The 23,707-nt window shown below is 37.3% G+C and overlaps 1 protein-coding gene across 2 annotated transcripts in view; it reads left to right on the forward strand.

Annotated features, from left to right (window-relative positions):
* The window catches only part of LOC139936651 (von Willebrand factor A domain-containing protein 3B-like), a 79,314-nt gene extending 56,278 nt beyond the window's left edge, over positions 1-23,036 (forward strand). Inside the window, exons 25-31 of one of the 2 annotated variants that reach the window (XM_071931507.1) lie at positions 116-360; positions 4,621-4,760; positions 5,803-6,048; positions 10,649-10,770; positions 13,271-13,529; positions 16,697-16,931; positions 19,027-23,036. In XM_071931507.1, the coding sequence (XP_071787608.1) occupies positions 116-360; positions 4,621-4,760; positions 5,803-6,048; positions 10,649-10,770; positions 13,271-13,529; positions 16,697-16,931; positions 19,027-19,309 (1,530 nt within the window). In that variant the 3' untranslated portion in view covers positions 19,310-23,036. The remainder of the gene's footprint in view (positions 1-115; positions 361-4,620; positions 4,761-5,802; positions 6,049-10,648; positions 10,771-13,270; positions 13,530-16,696; positions 16,932-19,026) is intronic. The other variant, XM_071931508.1, reaches the window with a different exon arrangement.
* The last annotated feature ends 671 nt before the right edge of the window (positions 23,037-23,707 follow it).

The raw sequence follows: 23,707 nt of genomic DNA on the forward strand, positions 1-23,707 counted from the left end.
TTATAGCACCTTGAGCACCTTTGGTTGATTTGTTCTCTTGTTATAATTATTATTATTTACAAATTAAATCATGCTCCACTCCTTGAATAACCGAGATGTTTAAATTCTCCTTCAGGGATTACGAGAGGAACTTAAAGAGAGTTTCCATCAGCAGAAGCTTCTCGACGAACATCAAAACGAGCTCTTGAAGAAACACGACGATCTCCTCACCAAGCACACTGAGCTCCAACGAGAGCATGATGAAGTGTCAAGAAAGCACGGTAAACTACAGAAGAAACACGCTAAGCTGAAAGGCAAGCACGGACAGCTGAAAGATGATCACGGAACCTTGGAGAGTCAACGGAAAGAACTGGATGAGAGGTAAGACCTCCTATAATAATAGTATATAAAAATGTTATTTAAACTGAGTTCTTATAAAGCGCTTTAACACACTCGATGGGCGTTTCAAAACACTAAGTGTTTTCTTAAAGACATTGGACACTATTGGTAATTGTCAAAAAATAGTCTTCACAGTTGGTGTATCTCAACATATGCATAAAATAACAAAGCTGTGAAAATTTGAGCTCAATCGGTCATCAAAACTGCGAGATATTAATGAAAGAAAAAACACCCTTGTCGCACCATGGTCACCCAAGTTGTGTGCTTTCAGATGCTTGATTTCGAGACCTCAAATTCTAAACTTGAGGTCTCAAAATCAAATTTGTGGAAAATTACTTCTTTCTCGAAAACTATGTCACTTCAGAGGGAGCTGTTTCGCACAATGTTTTATACTATCAACCTCTCCCCATTACTCATTACCAAGTAAAGTTTTATGCTTATAAATAATTGTTTGAGTAGTTACTTATAGTGTCCACTGCCTTTAATAATACTAGGTTATACTACTTCTTATATAGCGCTATATCACACCCCAAGGGGGCAGATCAAAGCACTAACAAAACAGTTGCTGGCAGTGTAAAGCACTTTATGTAATCCACCATATACATAAACTGACAAACCTGTAGAAGTTTGAGATCGATCGGCCATCTGGGTCACGAGTGAATAGTGAAAAACCGATTACAAATTTTGCATTGCATCGGTGCCAAAACAAAAATTAATAAAACGCTCACTGAGCGATAAACTCCAAACGCGAAGTTAGATTATTTATACTCTCATCATCATTAGACCGTGTAAGTTTTATGTAAATCTGTGATCTTCACGATTTTAGTTTCTTACCAATTCTGTAACGTTCCTTTACAACATACGTAGAACCATGTTATGGTGTACAATGTGCTGTGGTGCAAAATGGCGCCAATAAAACCAGGAACACATGGGCCTTTAGCCCTCTTCTCTTTATGATAAGTGCATTGGGTTCTTTCATGTCCATGAATTGAACAACATTCACATGACCTACAGCATTAAGTCCAACCTGAAGAACACAGCAATTATGGTTCAGTGTCTTGCTTAGGGACACGGCCAGGACTCGAACCCACACTCTATCAATCGCAAACACCAGAGCTTGAGTTTGGTGTTCTTATCCCCCCTAAGCCACCACACGCAACAGATCTAGTCATCTAAAAGGAATTTGTTATCGAATGGGTTGGGGTTACATGTGGTTAAATGGCACTTGATAGCATTGATTGATGTCAGTCAATTTCCTTTGATAAAGGAGGATGATCGTGGTCAATGATGCCTTTTATTAGTATCTGCAGGCAATAAGAAACTATTCCATTGGGACAATGAATTATTCTGTAAACCTTCTAAATGCATCGTTCATCTTTACTCGGTCGTCATCATTGATCATTCCCATTTTGTTACTTCGCTGTGACTTTACTTTAGATCCAGTAAGTTAACTTTAAGCATACCGGATCCAGTCCACCCTATCTCACAAAGGCCATTGAAAATAAGTCTGATACAAATGTGGAAAAGATCTTTTTTTGTTTTTGCCACCGTCTTTAAAACATAAACTATGAATGTGATAATATTTTCACATTGTTAGTTAATAATACCAAAATTTATCCGAGTAGGATACAATCTGGGAATTGAAAGCTAGACAAAAGGAAAACAAACAACATTTAAAAATTTCATCTTAAATTTTTTCTTCTTGTAGCCTCTTACCAAGAGTGGCTTTAAGCCTTTTTCAGGGCGTACTTGCATGAAAAAAAAAAACCCCTAAAATCATAAAATAATCATAAAATATGAAAATTTTTCATGAATATGAATATGAAAATTTTTCTAAAGGTATAAATGTGTACCTATTTGCAGAAGTATTAAGCCACCAATTTTTTTGTATTATATAGATTATATACAATAAAACTACCCTGTGAAAAATTCATTTTAAATGGTGGCTTCATTGTTGAGATGTTGCTGAAAAATCCTACATATAGCAGTGTGTCCACACAGAAAGAATACACATTCTAAGAAACGTTTCATCTATCAAATTGAAGAAATGTTTTTCAATCCCTCCCTCTAAAACCACATACCTTATTCCAGTTTCTGCTGTTTCTTCCCACTTTTAATTGTCATTTTTTGTTATCATACACTTCTCACTCAGCGCTTAGAAAGCTGGTTAGGGTTAGGGTTAAGGTTTCTTGACTGACCACCTTTGTCGTGTACTTGTTGAACATTATCCTTCATCTATGAGATGTATAATGTCGTCCTCATTAACGCATGCCTTGATTATCAAACAAAGATTTCGTGTTCAGACACACGCATGACAGATTAACCATCTTAGACTTCGGCAGGAGATCAAACCATCTTAGACGTCGGCAGGAGTTACACGTATATCATCCTCATTATAAAACATCCACCTGCCTCGTTATAGACTTGACACGGGCCCTAATTTCATGGCACTACTAATCGTAGAATGCTGTGCTTCCATCGTCCCCCAAAGCACGTACTTGAACGGACCATAAGCGTAAAATTCCACAGTAAACCGAGCTCTGACATGTGACCTTATCAGGTGATAATACCAATGGAAACACCTTCTCAATCCCCTCACACGTTCCACACACTCCCCCTACCCTGTACTCTTTTCTTTTGCAAATCTATTTGGGTTAATTAATCAACAAGCTCTAGACCAAAATTAAAAATTATGTATAGCGTGCCCGCCTGCTTTTTTTTCAGAGGCTGCCGCTTTCTTTGTTCTTTTCTCTCTATATACTTATTATTTTGGGTTATGAAAAAAGGATTTATTTTAACGATGTCAGCAATTTTGTTTTTTAAATAGCCCGGCCGTTTGTATTTAAAAATGTGTTGGGCGGCCACTTAAAAGAAGAAGAAGAAAAAAAAAAACCAAAAACTTGTTCCTTAAAAAAAAAAAAAAAGGGAGGACGCTTAACGTGTTTATTTTATTTGGGGGCTTAGTGTCATTGATGGTAGTGGAAACGCTGCCCATTTGAGATGGGAAGTTGGTATTTTGCAAACCTCTAAGGAGACTACACTTCTCTGCTACTACTGAATTGGACGATCATTTTTAATTCATGAAGATAGTGTTAATGTTTGCTGAAGTGCTAAGAGAGGGTTAAGATGGGTTGATAAACGAAAATGCAATTAAGGGGGCCGCTGCGCATCTGTCATGTTAGCAGTTTTTTCCAGTGGTTGTAATTTTGTTAAAGTACCTGGCACCCGTCTTATTTTGGCTCACAAGAATTCATCAGTCAAAAATCTCAATTCAACTTATTTATCCATTATGTGAAACTATTTATAAAAACCTTCACACAAATATGTCACAATTAGGCATTTATTTACACAAAAGTAAAGGAGAAAGCCATAAAAAATGGACGAGTTTATAAGTTCAAACAATTATCTGATAAACACCACTTGTAAAACTATGGAGGGCACTGGATTGGAAGGAGGTTTTTAAACCTGTTTATTTCAAGGCCTAGTTGTCAACAGCATTTTAAACCAAAGAACCTGTCTCTTAGCTTCACTACCAAAACATGTACAGAGAAATATGGGAAGACGAAGCTCAAGCTACATGTATATAGATACAATATGGAAAGGTTTGCGGTAACACCATGTAAATGAGTTGGGGTGGTTCTAAAAATAACCGTTGGTTCCAATCTATTGAAACCAACAGTCTTTTCAGAACCACCCCAAACAACTCATTTACAGATAGTCCTTACATGGTGTTATCGAAAATCTTTCCATATCGTATTTCCACCATGCAAAGTTTCAAATCCTACTATTACATGTAGATGTAATTGCTAGGGACATTGGGGTGCTTCCAGCTGATCTCCCCTAACTTAATGAGGGATAGACAAGGATGGGCATTTCTCAACATGATTCCGACATCGGTCGACTAGAGAGAGAGAGAGAGTTGTCAAATCCTACCTGGGCCAAATTTCTTGGAGCTGCTTAAGAACAAAAAGTACTTCAGCATAACAAAATTGTGCTTACCAAAATACTTTTACCAGCCAAACTGCAAAGTCACAATTTGTGACTGGTACTTATACATGTATTGTGCTTATTTCTGCTAAAGCAGCAAGTTCCTTTACAGCACAAATTTCTGGCTAAGCAGCTCTATGAAATTGGGCCCTGATCAATTTTGGGTTACAATTAAAGTAGTATAGTGGGTGTGTGCTGTTGGCAATAATACAATAAATAACTTCAATAACTTTTATTTTCATCTATTCTTTGTAGGTTGCTTGATGTTTCAAGTAAACACGGAACCTTAGAAAGTGAATTCGGTACACTGAAAGTGAAACAAGATGAGCTGGAAAAACAGCTTGAAGAAAAGATGAGACAGGAGGAATTGGGGAAACTTCAAGATCAGACTAAAGGTAAGGAAACAAAAGAAGAATACATCTGAAAGAGAAATAGATATAAATAAAGGGAGGGTATACTCCCTGTTGTTAACTGTTGTTAACTACTCCAACAATTATGACATTAGAAACTTACTTGGTAAAGAGCAATGGAGAGCTGTTGATATTATAAAACATTGTTAGAAATGACCCCCGTTTTTAAGAAATGTAGTTTTTACCAAAAATATTAATAATAATAACAAAAATATTGAAGTCTTATATAGCGCACGTATCTACCAAACAAGGTACTCAAGGCGCTGAGTATATACAAACTTTCAGAAAGATAGGTTATTGCAGTGATAAATTTTGAGACCCGATTATTTAGCACCTTATAAGGGTTTACAAGTTGCTACAGCTCATACAGCAGCCACAGCCAGGAACACCGGGGGAACCCCTTCTCTTTTCGAAAAGTGCACTGGGTTCTGTCACATGCGTTACACAACACATTGGACCAACGGCTTTATGTCCCATCCGAAAGACGAAGCAATGGTTTAGTGTCTTGCTTAAGGACACGAGTGTCACGGCTGGGGATTCGAACCCACACTCTGCTGATCAGAAACACCAGAGTTTGAATTCGATGCTCTTAACCGCTCGGCCACGACACTTCCAAAATATTGAATCTGAGGAAGGCTTCATTTATAACAAAGCACCCAATTCTATGCAACAAGGTTTTTTTTCTTCTTTTATTATTTTCTTGCAAATTTGATGACCAATTTAGCCTCAATTTTCACATGCTTGTTATTTCATGCATAAGTTTGGACACACCGAGTGAGGTTTGCGGGTATACACATGAATATCTCTTTTTGAGTAGATTTGGTTCTGAAAAGAACCAGTGGTTAATCAGTCCATCAGTCTGCTCTCATCTTCTTCATCAGGAGAAGTATACATTGCCTTATCTACTTTATAACACAGGTGTTCAAAGTAATTTATTGCATGACAAAAATCCTTTACATTTCAAAATCATCAATGAGTACAAATAAATCATATAAACTGACTGATGTGGAATTTTCCCCTTCAACAGATACAGTGGATGGCACAGTACAAGATGGAGACAGTGAAGGAAATGAAGATGCCCAAGACATAGTGGAGGAACGCGAGGAGGAAATCGTCTCGGAAGAAGCAGACGAAGATAAACCAGATAATGACGAGGGCAGTCTTAAGGAGGATGAAGAGGAGATTGAAGAGGATGAAGTTAATCTTGGGAGGAGAATTGATATAGGAGATGAAGTCATCGCTCAGTCACCGGAGGATGGTTGGTTTTATAGAGGTAAGTAGAAATAAGAGTAACTTGGACAATAAACTGAAATTCTGTTGCAACAGTTCAAAGGAAATATACGTTTGGTAATCACTCATTAAAATTAACGGCAATAAAAACATTTGGTTTATAAGAGCCTACAGCAGCTTTTGAAAGTAAAAAGCTTTTTTGTTGTTATAAAACATTTTGAGAATCGTTTCACTCAATAGTATCAGGTTGTATGCCCCAAAATTTGAATCTGAAAAGCATTACTAGATAGCAAGAGAATAAGGCGACCAGCTTTGCGCGTTCACAAGTCATAGATTTCCATACAGTAAGCACCGAAAGGTTAGCATACCTTGTCATCTGCTTATGGTGAGTAGTGCTATGAAATGGAAACTCGCTGATGAGTAATCACAGTATTGGCCTCACCCCAATAAACTTGACTTAAAAAAATAAATGTTGCATCATGTGCACAGCCGTTAATTTCACCAAACTCTTCCTAACTTAGGATTAATCTTAGGACTTGAGACGAGTTAAGTTCCGTACCAATAGACATTAGGACGTATTGAACCCATCCTAAGTTAGGATGTGTTACTCATCCTAATGATCGAGACAGGATCAATCCTAGCGTTTCGTGAAATTGGCCAATGGTCATTTATTAAAACGACTTGGATTACTTTTCGTAAAACAGTTAACATTTATCATCATCATTTGGCATAAACTTAAGTTCGTGGCCGCCTCATTCTCAAGTTGTAATGGGGGCACACTCCTTGAGTCGCCGCCATAACCTGGTCTCTTTCAATCACTGCCCTTCTCATCAGCTCTCCTACACTTCTACCACTCCTCTTTATCACATTGTCTATCTAGCGTGGCTGAGGGCGACCTCTGCCTCTAATATTTAATTATTTAGTCCCATAAGGTTTTTGAAAAAAACTTCTGCTATTTTTAAATTTTATTTATTGTATCGGTCTTCGGAGACCAATTTTACAAAGGCTCAAGTTGAAAGAGTTAGGCAGGTCTATGATTGTGATTATTGTCATGCACCCTTCGTAACTGTCGCCAGTGTTCATTTGAAGAGCTGTAGGCACTCCCTCTTTGTCTCCTCTGACAACTCATTACCTGCTTTGAACTTCTCGCTTCATCAAATATTGAAAAACTGAATAATTAGTTGTCATATTAGAAACTTAGTCGGCGTAACAACTCCCAAAGGGATAGAACTTGTGATAATTTGATTAGGATTCCTATGAAAGAAAGTGCTTAAATATAATGCAGTGAATTATTTACTTGAAATAACAAGTAATAAACTACAAGGGAGACCACAGATAGTTCGATTGAGAACTTTTCACACTGTATCAAGTGAAGTTCCCTCACAAATGCAGCATGGCGACGCTGTTGTTTTACGTAACTGCATTTGATTGGTTGAATAAGGGAGCCCCACCCATTGCAAAAGGACACCCAGGGAAAACCCTGAAAAAAATGTGCAAGGTCATAAAAAGACTAACTGGACAGGGTTTAGCAAGCCCACCCAACATGACAGAACTAGCCAACAAGGCACCACAACAGTTGTACATGTAGGTGTCCAAGTCCAATGAATATTGTATTTTATCTGTGAGTGATAAAATGACAAATACAGACCTGGGGAGGGGGGCAAGTTTTTTACCCCACGTTCACCCCAGCACAGGTCCCTACTCCAAGCGATCCCGGCTGAACATTTCAAGATTACCCCAGGGTTTTACCCTTAGCCCAGAGCAGGGGTGGCTATTCCCCGATGTATGCTCATTTGCAGGGATAGATTAGTGGTAAAGGGATCCAAGTGTAAAAGGGCCGGCCGATTGCCCCCAGGGTTTGCCCAGGGGAATGGAGTAGTGTGAAAAGGGCTGGCCTGTTTTATCCTGAGGTCATTGCTTCAAGTCCTACTCTTGTTCAACCTAAATTGGTTATTTATTTTGAAAATCAGAGCACGTTTGCATCTTAAGAAGCTAAGTGGTAGAAGAGACAAGGGCATGTTTTTTGGCCTAGATATTTCCTCGGAAATTGAGATTAAATTTTTAAATTGCAATTTTTACGGCTTTAAGAAAGTTACAAGCTCTCAAATTCACACCATAGGTTGAAGTTAATATGCTTTTCAATTTACTCTGTACAAAATTTGAATTTTTCTGTGAAGGTGTTATTCGCAGCACGCTTTCCTTTTACATCTCAGGCTAGTCAGTCTTTTCACACACGGTTTCAAATTTTGCAAGTTTGTGGCGTGACAAAACAATATTTGCCCTCCAGCCTAAAACGCCAACAAGGAATTATTTCGTTCTTAAACTCTTATTTCGTTCTTAGACTCTGAAAAATGTTTGCCATTTAGCATTCATGACAGGCTATTCCGTCAGGACTCAAAGCGCCGTCCAAGCGTGAATAAACTCTCCGACCAATGCAATCTAACGGCTCGGGGATTTTGTTGATAACGGACACGTTAGAGAGTGACTGACTTCTTCACCCTCCCGTTAGTCACTTTGCTCCCCGATGATTTCGTCGCTAGACACTTTCGGATCTCAGTCTTGTTATTTTATTTAAACCCCACAAACGATGTCATGAAATATTAATGTCATTCTCACACGTTGCTGACAGTTTTGCCTTTAAAGTTAAACCGTCCTTATTATCGCACGTTCAATTATTGATTTGGTCCGGTGAGTTGGGAACAAATTAGTAATTTTCTAACATAACGCAAAACTTAGAGGTCGCCTGGTTTTAGACAGGCAGCCGCTTGTGCCACAAATAAACCAACACAAACCCAAGAATTGTGTATGTCTGTTTTAATGGTGTCCTAATAGGGAAGAAGTTCAATTATTGATTTGGTTCGGTGAGTTAGGAACAAATTAGCAATTTTCTAACATAAGGCACAACTTAGAGATGCTGTACATGGTACTTTTTTGCAAGGAAATATTCTGCGCAGAATTGTAAGAGATATTGTGTGGATAGAACAGAGGCTAATGTTCTCTTTATCTGTACCAAAACATTTATGATCAGAATTTCATTCAATCAAATTGTTTTAAAACAAAATTTGAGAAGATGAGATGAGAGTCACTGCTGACAAAAAGTCGTAAACTGGATTTAGGTTTTAAACTATGACTTTTTCACATTTTGATCACCCTTGGACAAGTAGATCAAAGAGTCTGACTCTTTTAGTTTTGAGAAAACTAAAGCAAATTGATAGATATTAAAAAAAATCAATTCAGATAAAAGACTGAAATATTTCATCTCTGATAGATGCAGCTAGAAAAGAATTGAGCTCTATGACTAAACCAGTTAACAAGGTCAATTTAATGAACCTGTTTTCGCCAATAGACTATGAAACTTTTGTTTACAAAAACAGCAACCTGATTCATTCCAGTGCCTTTTTGGCAGGCATGATACTACACTGGTCATACGGGACATTATTTTCACTACCTGTCAAACTTTCCACACAAATTCAAGAATTATAAAAATAAGAGCCAAATATTTACCCCCCTTTCTTCATATTAAAAGTCGATACAAAATCAATCTCCATTTAAGATTTGATATTTTTTGTTCATTGAGATTTGTAAAAATCCTGCCTGCAGGAAACTCAGTCTCTGTGGGTCTATTGTAAACATGTGATGTCGCAAGATACATAGTCTATAGACCATTCAACTCCTGGAATCAGGGCCCAAGTCTGCGCTAACAGCTCACAGAATTGTGTGCCTTACATGGTGCCATAAGCGCTGATTTCCGCGGTAAGCAGCGCCATGAAATCGGGTCCACATGTTTACAGAAGAGCCACTAAGCCTGGAGTTAGTTTTGCAGAGCTGTAACCAATAACTGTTTCGGTCACTGACCAGTTTGGGCAATTCAACCGGAAAAATTATTTTTCACAACTGCGACAACACACCCCTGGACTATCTGCAAGCACACTGTACAAAGCCCAATGAAACAAAAACATCAAATCTTGCTTGGTTTGATTTTTTATTACATTTTTGAAACATAACTTTTTCGGCAGTAATTTTGTCACAAAATCTTAAGCAAAACAGATTTGTAGACTTGTTTTACATTGCTTGGTGTGTATTTTAACATTGTTACACATTGGGCACCACACATTAAAGAGCAAAGTATATCTTTGGTTTTTTTAACCGTTCCATGTTTTAATCCTATATAAATTTAGATGTATACAGTTATTTTAGCATGTGAACATTTCATTTCAAAAGGTGGTCCAGTTTTTGAGATAACTCCGAAGATCTTGAGCAAATAGTGTGTCCACTCAATAAGAACTATCCATAATGGGAATACGCAATCTGAGAAACATTACCCAACAGTAACGTTCTTCAGATTCAAATTGTTGGGTATAAAAACTGATATCTTTTTACATAGCAATATTACTTTGAAGTGAAATATTTCTTGATACTTTCTTCAAAAGCCTCTAGGCTTCTGAACAAAAGTTTTTATTGTCATTAACTTGAAGAGTGATTACCATCACTAGTGGTCAAGTGGTTTTCCGACCTAAGTCTTGTAACAGTACCACAAGGATTGTGATTTTATTTTGTGTTAGTTTATTTTTCATTAACTCCCTAATCACCTCATTATGGTAAGATCATATTGAATTGAATCTATTGCAATTTTCATTGACCAGGTACTGTTGAATCGAAGAGCGAAGATTCTGAATACTACGTAGCGGATAGTAACAACACTCTACAGAAGGTTTCTAATAAATATATCTTGACTGACAAAGACGATGGGAACAGAGCCATAAAGGTATGCACAACAAGTTGTTTCTTTTTTTTTCTTTCTCTATTTTATTAATTTCATTTATTAATTATGGTTGTGAACTTAATCAATGAACTAACCAAGAACCCAATAGAGAGAAGACAAGGGCCCAATTTCATAGAGCTGCTAAGCACAAACATTTGCTTAGCATGAAATTTCTTCCTTTATAAAAACAGGTTTACCAACCAAATTTCCATGTGATTTTCAGGATAAGCAAACAAAAGCTGAATACCAGTAACAAGCACTATGCAACAAACATAAATTTGGCTAGTAATCCTGTTTTTATTGAGGAAGAAATTTCATGCTTAGACAATTTTTGTGCTAAGCAGCTCTATGAAATTGGGCCAAGGAAGGAAGTTTCAGTTGTTTTAAAGATGTAGGAGTAAACCATAGGTTATTAATATTATTATTATTATTATTATTGTTATTACTATTATTAAATCTCAAAAGTCGAGTCCCATAGTTTTATGACTCTGTGCTTGCGATCACCTTCTCAAACAGGGCTTATTTTCATAGAGCTGTTAAGCAGAAGATACTGATTAGCAATATTCTTTGCTTAGCAAAAAATGATTGGGGCACCAGTTGCAACAATGTTAAACATACTGAAATTCTGCTGGTAACGAAGTTTCTGTTAAAGGAACATTACTGAGTTGGTTTGCTACAAAACTCTTGCTGGCAGTGTAAGCACTTAATGTAATCCACCACATGAATGAACTGACAAACCTGGAGAAGTTTGAGAGCGATCAGCCAACTGGGTCACGCGAAAATAGTGAAAAAATGATTACACATTTGCATGACATTGATGGGAAAAAGAAAGAAAAGAAAAAACGCTCACTGAGTGATAAACTCCAAACACGAAACTAGATAAGTTATTTCTCATCAAATATGACATTTCAGACAGAAATGTTTCAAGGGATGTTCTCTTCTATCATCATAAATAGGCCGTGTAAGTTTGATGTAAATCTGTGATCTTCACGATTTTGTTTCTCACCAATTCTGTAACGTTCCTTTAGAGCAAGACTTTTCTGTGCTTGGCAAGTTTTCATGCTCATGTCTTTATGAAACTGGGCCCAGGGCATGCTCCTAATTTCTTGGTTATCTGTACAAGCGAAGATTACTTGTAATGTGGAGTAGGCCTACGCACGCGCTCAAGCATAAATGTCCATGTTCTGTGAAATACATTTGATGCAAGCTCGGATTTTTCAGTTTCTGTTAGCACCAATTCTTTGCCTATCAGATATGCATTATTGGGCCCCCAGCTAGCAACTGAAAACCCATACGACACAGGGCCCCCTGCATGTGCTCCCATGTAAAACACCAGGGCCCAATTTCATAGAGCTGCTAAGCACAAACAATTTGCTTAGCATGAAATTTCTTCTCTGATGAAAACAATCTTCATTTGTTGCATAGTGCTTGTTACTGGCATTCACCTGTTGTTTGCTAATATCCAGAAAGTCACGTGGAAAATTGGCTGGTAATCCTGTTTTTATCAAGGCAAAGATTTCGTGCTAAGCAAATTTTTGTGCTTAGCAGCTCTATGAAATTGGGCCCTGTTTTGCCCCTCAACACAGGAAAAACATGCATAGGGAAAAAATCCTGGTTTGACCACTTCAATTACCCATTGTTTAAGATTCTTTACTTGATATTTGATTAAAACCAAATAAAAAAATCACAGCCCACCGGCCAAGTTAGATACAAGTTAGATTCTTACAAACATATTACTTGAAGGAACTGCTAGTTCTGGCCAGGCGAGAGAGACAGGTCTGCTCTGCCCATCTTCTTTTGCCAACTTGATTCTACCACACACAGCCAGACTCTTTTTAAAGGGTGTATGTTACTTTTGTAGGACAAACAAACACAATGTCCACAGATTTACACTAAACTTACACAGTTTGAAGATAATGATAGTAGAAAGCTTCCCTGAAAATATTACTTGCTGAGGTGCTGTAGTTTTTGGGAAATGAGTAAAACAATGTCATTAAAATAATTTTAAGCATTTACAAACGTATTTCACATTGTTTTACTCATTTCTCAAAAACTACAGCACCTAAGTAAGTAAGATTTGAAGGGAAGCTTTCCACTATCATTATCTTCAAACCCTGTAAGTTTAATGTAAATCTATGGACATTTTGAAAAGGTACACTGTACCCAAATCCTTTAAGACAAGCAGAGCTCAATATCCAAAAATAAAGCCTTGTCTCAGACCCCAACACCCACAACCCCTCTCCCCCTCCAATATATTTAAATAAATAAAAAAGGGTAAAATGAAAGTTCTTCCCCCAATGTAAATTTAAATTCTATTATATAGGTGTAGAGACCAGTGTTGGTATGGACAAAATGGCGTTGTAGACAGGATTGAGTATTCGATATTTTACTATTTATATACAATGTTGATATTTTTAAACTGTCCATGCCGTGTCTCAACATAGGTAATACAATGTTATCATCAATTTCACTTATTCCATTTGAACCATTCTAACTGTTTCAGGCTGGTAACAATGTCATCGCTCTTCATCCCAGTCAACCCTACCGTTACGGCCCGGCCACCGTCTCCAAGAATCTTCAAGATCTATGGTGCCAGGTAGAATTCTATGATGAGGAGGTTGCCGATATACCAAGGGAGGAGATGTACTTCATTACCCCAGAGTGTCATGCGGAGGTGAAGGAAGCCATCTTAGTGGGAGAGGATCGATGGGTGGGGCATGCTGCCGTTACCCGCAATGATAACGATGGGGTCTATTACTTAGGTAAGAGAACATCCTTCGTCAGGACATTACAAACCCAATTTATTAATTGACTGCTTCACCTTTTACCCATACAATTTCTTTTAACACTTCGATCTTAGTTATTAAAATGCACCTGTTTTATATATTATATATTATGTTTATTGACCAAACCAACAGCGGAGGAGCCGCCAATTACAGGAAAGGATAAAAAACAATTGGAAATAGTCATAAAGCCTATATAAAAACAATCTGATATGTACAAAGTTAACAAGTAAAATAGAATCATCTTAGGAAAGAAAATTAGAGCATACATTGAAGATTAAATAAAATAAAATAGGGAACAGAAACAGACCACCGTGATTGACTGTGAAAATATATTAAAAATATATTTTAAAAGCAAAAGCCTACATTTAATTATAAAATAGAATAAACAATAAAAGACAAAGGAAATAAATTTAAAAACAAATAAAAATATAAACAAATCGATGTAAACAATACCGAATAAAATAAAACAAAACACTGTAAATATACATTACTTACTGGAAGAGGATATGGCGCGCAAAACCTGACCACGAAAGGAATTAAGAGAAGTGGCTCCGAACACATCACAAGAACCATGGATACTATTATTTGTGGAGGAAATCCTTGTATGAGGGCACCCAGGCAATAGCACCAAGGCAATAGCCAAGGGTCACCGAGGCAATAGCGCAGGGGCACAGAGGCAATAGCTAAGGGGCACCGAGGCAGTATCCAATGGTCAATCATGCAAATGAGCACTGATTAGCCAAGGGGCAGTAAGGCAATAGCAAAGGGGCAGCAAGGCAACAATCATGACGCACTAAGGCAATAGAGCCAAGGGCAGCAAGGCAATAGCCAAGGGGCTCAGTGGCAGCCAAGGATCACCTAGGCAACAACCAATGCAGTAGCCTAGGGGCACAGAGGCAATTACCATTAGCCAAGGGGTATCAAAGCAATAACCAAAGGGCAGCGAGGCAATTAGCCAAGAGGCATGACTGCAATCGGAGTTCATTGCCCCATGAAGTACAAGGCCTGTTTAATGTGTTGGTCGGTATGGTGCAATGTCGGTGAAATTTAACTATCATTTTAGTGGTTACATCATTCATTTGTTAATGAGACAAACAGCTAATTATCACAATAAGGTTTGTTGACATTCACGACCACATGCTGTGAATCACTAGCATGAGTGCACTGAACTTTTCATTTTATTCTGTATTTGTTTGTCGGTATGTGATTATTTAAAACACAAATATTCAAATGGACTTGATTTAAAAACAACAAGAAAGATATGAGCTTCACTAACACTAACGTGATATCGTACTATAAGATGTAAACTTTAAAAGCACTGGACACTTTTGTTAATTAGTCCAAATTATTGTTAGCATAAAAACTTACTTGTTAGCGATCAATGGAGAGCTGTTGATTGAATAAAGCATTTTGAAAAACAGCTCCCTGTGAAGAAATGTGATTTTTGAGAAAAGTGGTAGTTTCTCACGTAAATATCAAAAGACTTTTGGCCTGGAGCACTTTTCAGGCATCTGAAAGCACACAAATTTGTGCATCGAGGGTGTTTTTTCTTTCATTATTCTCTTGCAACTTCAATGAACAATTGAGCAGAAGTTTGCACAGACCCTTTGCTTTGTATGCTTACAGTATGTTGGGATACACTAAGTGATAAGACTGGTCTTTGATAGTTACCAACTGGTCCAGTGCCCAGTGAGAAACAAACACAATAAATATAAGCAAGGTTAAAAAGCTTTTGCCTAGAAAAATATTTGCTAAAGTGGCTTTTAAAATTACCTTAAAGGATGTTTGTGCCATCCTTACTACATCTTAGTTTGAAAACAGAGGTCTTAAATGTATGCAAGATTCCTTCAAAACAAAAAATATTCCCAAAGGTGGGGAGAATCTCCACAGGGACAAATTAAAATGTAGGCCAATTCTATTTTAATAAAAGAAAAATTTTCCAAATTGGATAATTAAATTTGACACCAGGTTTGAAAAATTGCTTCCAATTGATTAAATTTTGTGGCAGATTTGATTTGGGGTAATTTTTAAAACGGGGGTTTGTAGTTGAGTTTTTTTTTTATAGATCGGATGAGCTAAATCTTGAAGATTGAATTGGTGTAATTGGCATGAGACCACTGGCTTTTTTAATTTGAGTCATTTATGGACTAGAGCCAGCGGGTTCGGCTGTATAAATATGTTTTACATAATGGTGTACTATCACTATCATCAGTTTCCCCCGCCCACCCCTAACGCCCACCCCTAACGCCCCCTGACTTGGGAAAGGAGAAGGCAGACAACTAAAAGTACATGTACGTCTGCTGAATTTGGTACAAAGAGTTTGTAGGATTGAGATCTAGGGCTAGATATTCAATCAATATTTCAACTTGTTACCGAAGGAGGTCAAGGTTGTTTTGTATTCTTCCAGTGAAATGCAACAAATGTAAAGAGGGTTTTAATTTTCATGCAAATTGCGAAAGGTGAAGCGAATTTCCTTTGGGTCACAATAAACCTTATCCATGGCATCATTTGAGTTGGGCACCCTTGGCCAGACGGGGTCAAAGAAGGCAACTCATTGGCTGATCCTGTGTAGCGCGCAAACTTAGCTGCGCATGTTTCTTATTTTGTTGTCATAGTTATACCTCTAAAGATGGTGGCTTGATAACCCCATCGCATAAGGTCTTTAGGAACCTCAGTGGTTACTGTTTGTTTGCCTGAGGCGATTTGCTTTCTATTTGCTTTCATGTGCAGTATGAAGCGGGTTTATTGCAAAAAAAATTTCAATCAAAAAGGTCAATAACAAACTTTGTAACTAAAAACTAGTGACAGAAATAAAGGGCGTGAAAAAGGACAACACAATAGTAACAAATAGAGTTTACTTTCAAGAATGAAAGGGACTTTGATGCTTGTTTTAATACGTCTTAAAACTGACTGTGGCCGGACTATGTTGTGTGCAATGCGATGTGCACAATGCAAATTACAAGCCAAGCAAATGACATATGTACCTAATACTGCATTACCAGTAAAACTAATGCTATCTGCTCAGCCTGTCTTTTCATTTTAAAGAATTGCGCACTACGCACTCATATAACAAGCACATTTATATTTATTTAATATTTGATGTAATCCTTTAAATCTAAACTTTTCAATTTTCTTTCTTATAGCCACTATTAAGAGTCGCATCAACCAAGGGCGTTACTTCGTTGTTGAGTGGCCGGATGACAGAGTAAGTCAACAGCATTGTAAACACATCTTTGGAGCTTTCTCAAGACGTCAACGTTTTGCTCTTGGAGACCACGTCTTGGCCATGGCAAGCGTCGCTAAAATGACTTACTTACCGGGAAAGATCTCTGGAGTCGACAGCAATCATTTGGTGGTAGAGTTCTCTGATGGAACAAGGTAAACACAAAAATCATTCATTACCATGGTAATCAATCAATTCATTTTATTTATTCTAGTTGTGAAGCCAAGGACTCTCAGAAAAAGTGAACTTAATCACTGCACTAGCCGAGATATTCTCCCTAGTTAAGTCTATTTGTTGGGCCTTGAAAAAACTGAAAAGTTGTGAAAAAAAATGCCTGAAAAGTATAAGACTTTTTGGGGTTGAACAAATAATTGACTAGAGTGGGATTCGAACCAACGACCTCCGGATTAACGTGCCGGCGCTTCACCAACTGAGCTATCTAGCCCTATATTGGCAGTGTCCCTATTTTGTCAAAATCTTTGTTCGGGGAGTGCCAGTCAGAAGCCATACAACCGTTAACTGCCATGTAGCCAGGGATCACACCCAAATTACGATACAACCTGGGAAGCGGCAGCCAGGGGATCACCTTAAGGGGATGCAAATTTTTGTTTCAGTTAACAATACAAACCACAAAGGAAACTGACTGGGTAAATTTTTAAATGATTTTTTGGGGTTGAACAAATAATTGACTAGAGTGGGATTCGAACCAATGACCTTTCGGATTAATGTACGGTTATAATACCCTACAAAATGTGTATGTAGGTCATTCCTATTTCTACTTTTGCGCAAATACCAAATATCATGCCTGAGAGAAGACAAAGAGGGAAGTTTCAGTTTTAGATGCGGGAGGAAAAACCCAAGAGAATTATTGCAGATAAGGCACACGCAGTCAGGTAGGGACTCAAAACCCAATCCACATAATGTAGTGGCCCCTGTGGCTACGAAAGATACCACTACGCCAACCTGACAGCCCCCAAATCAGATTTCTAGCATGAGGAATAAACTGTGGTATGAAGCAGGGGTCGATTTCACAAAGAGTAAGGACTCGTCTTATCTCGAGTTAGGACGAGTAACTCGTCCTAGCTTAGGATTTATCCAAAGGTCTACATGCTACAGTGCAGGGTTGGGAGTCGTCCTAAGTCCTCAAATTAGTCTTAAGTTAGGAAGAGTTTTGTGAAATCGACAGACGGTCTTGTTTTATTAATTTGAGAGTTTACCCACCCTTCAAGAAAGTCAAATTTGACAAGCAGCTGAGAAATTTTCCAATGTTTGTCCATCATTGCTGATAAAGTTTTTTTCACAAACTCTAGGATTAATCCTTTAACTCAGCATGGGTTCAATGGGTCCTACTGTCTATAAGTATTGAAATTAACTTGTCCTAAGATTAATCTTAAGTTAGGAAGAGTTTGGTGAAATCGGCGGCTGGTGTTTTTATAGTCACTGTTTTCAACACTTGCTATTGAATCTCAAGATGTAAATCGTACTGCCATGCCGGCTCACTTGTTTGCTCAAGAAAAATTACAAAAAGTTATCCACCATATTCTGTCAACAGCAATTTACTTCAGTAAATATAAGTAAATAATATTTTCCATTTCTGCATTTATCGCTGTATGCTTATCCTAGGCCTGTATAAATATCAAGTCAGACTGTAGTAACAAGTTGAACAAAGTAAGACCATCATTGAGCAAGTAAAATCAAATCATTACTTTTCATTACAAGTAAATTCTTATGAGCTTTTAAAACATAGGGAAGCAGCACTAATTTTTTGTCTATCAGTACACTTCAAATACGCTAAAAAATTATGTGTGTTCTATAGTCCCATTTTTGGGGGACCGATTACAATCAACCCCTTTTTTGAACTGTGTACTTGCAGAATCAATCAAGGCAAACTATCAAAATCCTTTTATATGAAGATATACTATAGTAGTAAACTTGTGGGTACAAGAGGCCGTCCGAATCCTTTGCAGGCCTGATACTTCACAAAGGCAACGAAGGAATTGCCCCTTGCCCCTTGCCCCCTGGTCATTGCCTTGGTACCCTTGAAATGCTCAAGTAGAAATTTAGAATTTCATCCTAGGACGCCCTTTATCAAGGAGAAAATGCTTTGGTACCCTTGCCCTTTCAAAAAGGAAGTAAAACAGGCATGCCTAAGTAGTAGCAGCGGGGAACCACACTGATTTGATGTTAGTTTTGCATCGGGGATACAAAAAATAATTTGTTGTTACCCTTGTTCTGATTGTTCTTATTCAGCTCGAACGACGTGGACCCCGTGCAATGCTTCTGGTTGTCTGAAGTCTACTACGAAAGCAGCCGGCTCTATCACATTCAGAAAAACCCAGAGTTAGCACCCGACCAACCACAGTTACTACAGCCAGTACCCCCAAGATCAAGACCAACATCAGGATCTAGCTCTGGCTCAAGGTCATCCTTGGGGTCAAAGGTTAAGAAAAGGTCAAGTTCGCCATCAGCAAGTGTTTCGAGCAGAGCATCAAGCAAGGTAAAGTCGGTCTTTTCGGATGATGACGGATGGTAGTGTCCTTCTAAGTGGTCTTTCAATCACAGCGTGCCTGCAAGGTAACAATCCGAGTTCTTAAAAAGGGGCTCCAAGGTAAAATTCAGTTTGGTGATGCACTTCTCACCGTAGAAGGGAAAAATATAAGTCCTTTACCTCAAGTAAAAACAGTAAAATGTCATTTTATTTGATACTCATCCATAAAGAAAGTTGCAATGCTATGGAACGCCACATAGAGTCTGTACATTGAAAAAAAAATTCTGTGGTAGTCAAAAAAACAAAATCACCTTCTGTTTTGAATGAATATCGTCACAATTCAGGAATGTAGGCCTACTATGAAGTAGGCCTATTCTTTACAAAATTTACAGACCATAAAATATTTGAAATGTGACATCATCAAATGTTTTATTGATATTGACGTGGCATTTTACACCATTTAATCATAAAGTAAGAGACTTCAATTTTGTTTTCATCTTCATAAAGACTCTCTCTGCTGTCAAAAAAATTGATCACAAAATTGAATTTGACATAGGAATTGGCTAGAAACCAGTGGTGTATAAGGGCAATGTCACACGAGGCAATTATCAAGCAACCAAGAAGAAAAGGCAGTCACATTTTGAAGTTTCAAAGCTTGAAAAAAAAACACTCCAAAATTGTCCCATAGCACCCACTGCAGTTGGTTACCTTCAAGTTGCCTGCACAAATTGCCTTGTGTGACACAGCCGTAATTCTTTATTTTTATAGTTTTTTTATCATGATATGATCTTTAAAGAAATCTTTGGTTTGTTTTCCTGTCTGATGTGCTAGGCATTATTTTAAGTACCAATAAACAGGGTATGTTAATTCAATCTTGGATGATTCTGAACATTCTATTTGTGTGGATCTTTGGCAACATAGACTGAGAAATTTTCAAAGGAAACCTTTGTGACTTAGAAAATAGAAAATACTTTTGTTTGAACAGCAAAAAAAGAAAGAAGGCTTGCCAAGTATTATTTGCTACTTAATTGGCAACCTGTAGCTGCCAGTCAACCTTGTAACGATTTTTTTGAGTGAAATTGAAGATGCAGCTTTCTCGATTCCAATGATTGATTCAGAAGATTTGTGTAACCGTTAAGTGTCAATTCTAGAATTATTAATAGTTAATTCCACAGACTGACTGCAGAACTCTCTCTACGCAAACTGTAATAAGAGTTCTGGGAGAAAATTAGGTTTAATATTTATGGAATATTCACACAATATATCTTTAGTAATGATTAGAATGTGTAGGTAAGGAAACTCAATATCTGTGGCTGACAGATCGATCTTCATTTGCAAGCTGGAAAGAAACTCTGATTAGGAATAACTTTAAAATGGATTGAAACTGAATCTTGAAATGTGTCTGAATGGTTGATGAGCTTATAATGCAATAAGTCCACACAGCTACGAAACACTTTTTTCAGTGTCAACTTTATGCAATGTGTATATATATATAAAGAAAATTAATTTTTCATCTGTTACATGTGTAAAATATTGATCTAAGGCCATGTCTGAACTAACGGCTGTGGCTACGTCTGGATTGCTGCATGCATTGTGGTGTAGGACGCCTAAGCAACAGCCGCGAGCCAAGTTAGTTTTTCTAATGACTCTTCTTACAATTGATGGCAGTAAAAACTTTTTGGTAAGAAGACTACACCAGCTTTTGATAGTATAAAGCATTTTCACTTTGAAGTTTTTTGGTTGTGTAAAAAGTAAATATTAGTTTTCAAGCCCCAAAATTTGAATCTAAGAAGCCTTACCGCCATAATGCTACAAAGATTGTGAACTCCTGTTACGAGTAGATCTTGTGTCATTCCCCTCCCCAACCCAATATCATGTTTGTGGTGATAGATTGTAAATATTTATTCAGTACTTGATTTGTAAAGTTTGTATGATAGAATTGATGAAAGTTTTGAATTGCGATATTTTGAGAAGGTATAACTTTTGTATATTAACGTGAAAAAGGGCTTTCATGTTAACTTAAAAGAAAATGAGTTTGATGTTATGTATAGAATGTCTTGACGACTAGGTAAATAGTTTTACATGCATCAAGATGCAACTTGTTGTCTTGTAGAAAGGATGGAATTTGAGAGAGTATTTCCAAAGCACGGCGATGGATTTTAAAAAAATCAATTCCTCCAGATAACTGGGAATGTATGATTTAAGAAGTGAACAGAGGCGTGCTTTATGACGATTGAATATACATCTTTGAGGGCTTTCAGAAACCAAGCACTGTCCCAGGTGAGGTGACATTTTAGAGTCAAGATTGAAATTTGACTTGCAGCTCCACGTCCTGATCGGTATATCTCATGATAATGTCCTGTTGCAAGTCTCGTCCTTCTAGTGTAGAGTTGCAACTTAAAGGCACTGGACACTATTGGTTATAAATCAAAATAAATTGTTAGCACAAAAACTGAGTTGGTTGCGAGCAATGGAGAGCTGTTGATACATGTAGTTTAAAGCATTGGGAGAAATGGCTCCCTCTGAAGTAATGTCGTTTTTGAGAAAGAAGTAATTTCTCACCCAAATAATGAAAGACTTCAGCTGAAGCCTTTCATTATAGGCAACTGGAAGTACACACATTTGTGAAACAATGTATCTTGCAACTTCGATGACCATTGAGTCCAAATTTACACAGCTTTGTTATTTTATACATATGTTGGGATATACCAAGTGAGAAAACTGGTCTTTGACAATATTACCAAATGTGTCCATTGCCTTTAAAAGTGGAAATATCGCTGTGTTACAGCAAATGTGTGTTTGACTTGTATTTGATTTCATACAATTTAACATATGGTGTTTTGCTTGCAATTGTAGATGAATTGAATCATTGATGAGCAACAGAAGCCAGTGGCAGTTGAGTAACCATGCTTTTTGTGTTTGGTGGATTTTTAAAATTGTTTATTTATCAACCTATTCAGCTGTTTCAGCAGAAAAAAAAATTGCTTAAATATGTGCTACTACGTTGCAAAGATAACCAGGGGTGGATTTCACAAAGAGTTAGGACTAGTCTTATCTTGACTTAGGACGAGTTACTCGTCCTAACTTAAGACTAGCTGTGCGTTTTTGATTTCTCTTAGGACTAGTCCTAAGTTAGGACTAGTCCTAACTCTTTGTGAAATCGACCCCAGGCTACCAGTCACAGATTGTTCTTGTGACATGGCATTTTGTCTTGAAACAATAATAAGTATTATTTTGTGTATATTGTTTCTCATTTGTGGGGGCAAGAAAGATAAAGACAAATCAAGGAGTTCAGTTGTATACACTCTATGAACAGATAAGTCATTCAGTATGTTTTGTAGAAATGCTAAGCATGTCAGTGGGTTGTAAGCGTGTCACAGGGTTGGTCACATTCGTCAGTGTTGAACGCATCTTTGACAGTGATTTTGGGTGTCACAATGGATTTGTATTATTGCGTCACTCATCGGGTTACAGAAACAAGGTTACTTACGTTTTGCTTTGCTTACAGTTTGCAGCGTTTTTGAAATAGAAATTGCACATCAACTTTACATGATTTATAAAATAGGGCCCCTGCGTAACATGCCAGTGGTAACAGTGAAACATGACTCATAATGTGTCTGTTTAAGGGAAAAGGGAAATAGTTATGTTTTGATGTTTGCTCTCATTCTATGGTCACCGTATAAGTAACAGTAAGTCTGTTGTGGTGTAAATATGTACATGAAGATTGCTGTGAAACCATAGCGCAATGCAATAAATATTGGCTGTTCCAAGTGCCTATAAGAAATACTCCTATTTGTAGCTTCTGTTTTTTGTCAGCCTTTTGGTTTTAACAACTGCATTTAAATAAAACCTTACATTTTTACAAAATGTCCTAAGTAGATGTAGTTGTAGCTACAGCCTCGTATACTTTCCAAATTTTGCTTAAAAATATGTACCAAGGCTATAACTTTGTATACTTTCCAAATTTTGCTTGAAAATGTGTACAAGGCTATAACCTTGTATACTTTCCAAATTTTGCCTGAAAATGTGTACAAGGCTATTACCTTGTATACTTATCAAATTTTGCATGAAAATGTGTACAAGGCTATAACCTTGTATACTTATCATATTTTGCTTGACAATGTGTACAAGGCTATAACCTTGTATACTTATCAAATTTTGCTTGAAAATGTGTACAAGGCTATAACCTTGTATACTTTCCAAATTTTGCCTGAAAATGTGTACAAGGCTATAACCTTGTATACTTATCATATTTTGCTTGACAATGTGTACAAGGCTATAACCTTGTATACTTAACAAAGTTTGCTTGAAAATGTGTACAAGGCTATAATCTTGTATACTTTACAAATTTTGCCTGCAAATGTGTACAAGGCTATAACCTTGTAAACTTATCAAATTTTGCCTGAAAATGTGTACAAGGCTATAACCTTGTATACTTATCAA

The sequence above is a fragment of the Asterias amurensis genome, chromosome 4 (assembly GCF_032118995.1).
Source record: "Asterias amurensis chromosome 4, ASM3211899v1".
Classification (NCBI taxonomy): domain Eukaryota; kingdom Metazoa; phylum Echinodermata; class Asteroidea; order Forcipulatida; family Asteriidae; genus Asterias; species Asterias amurensis.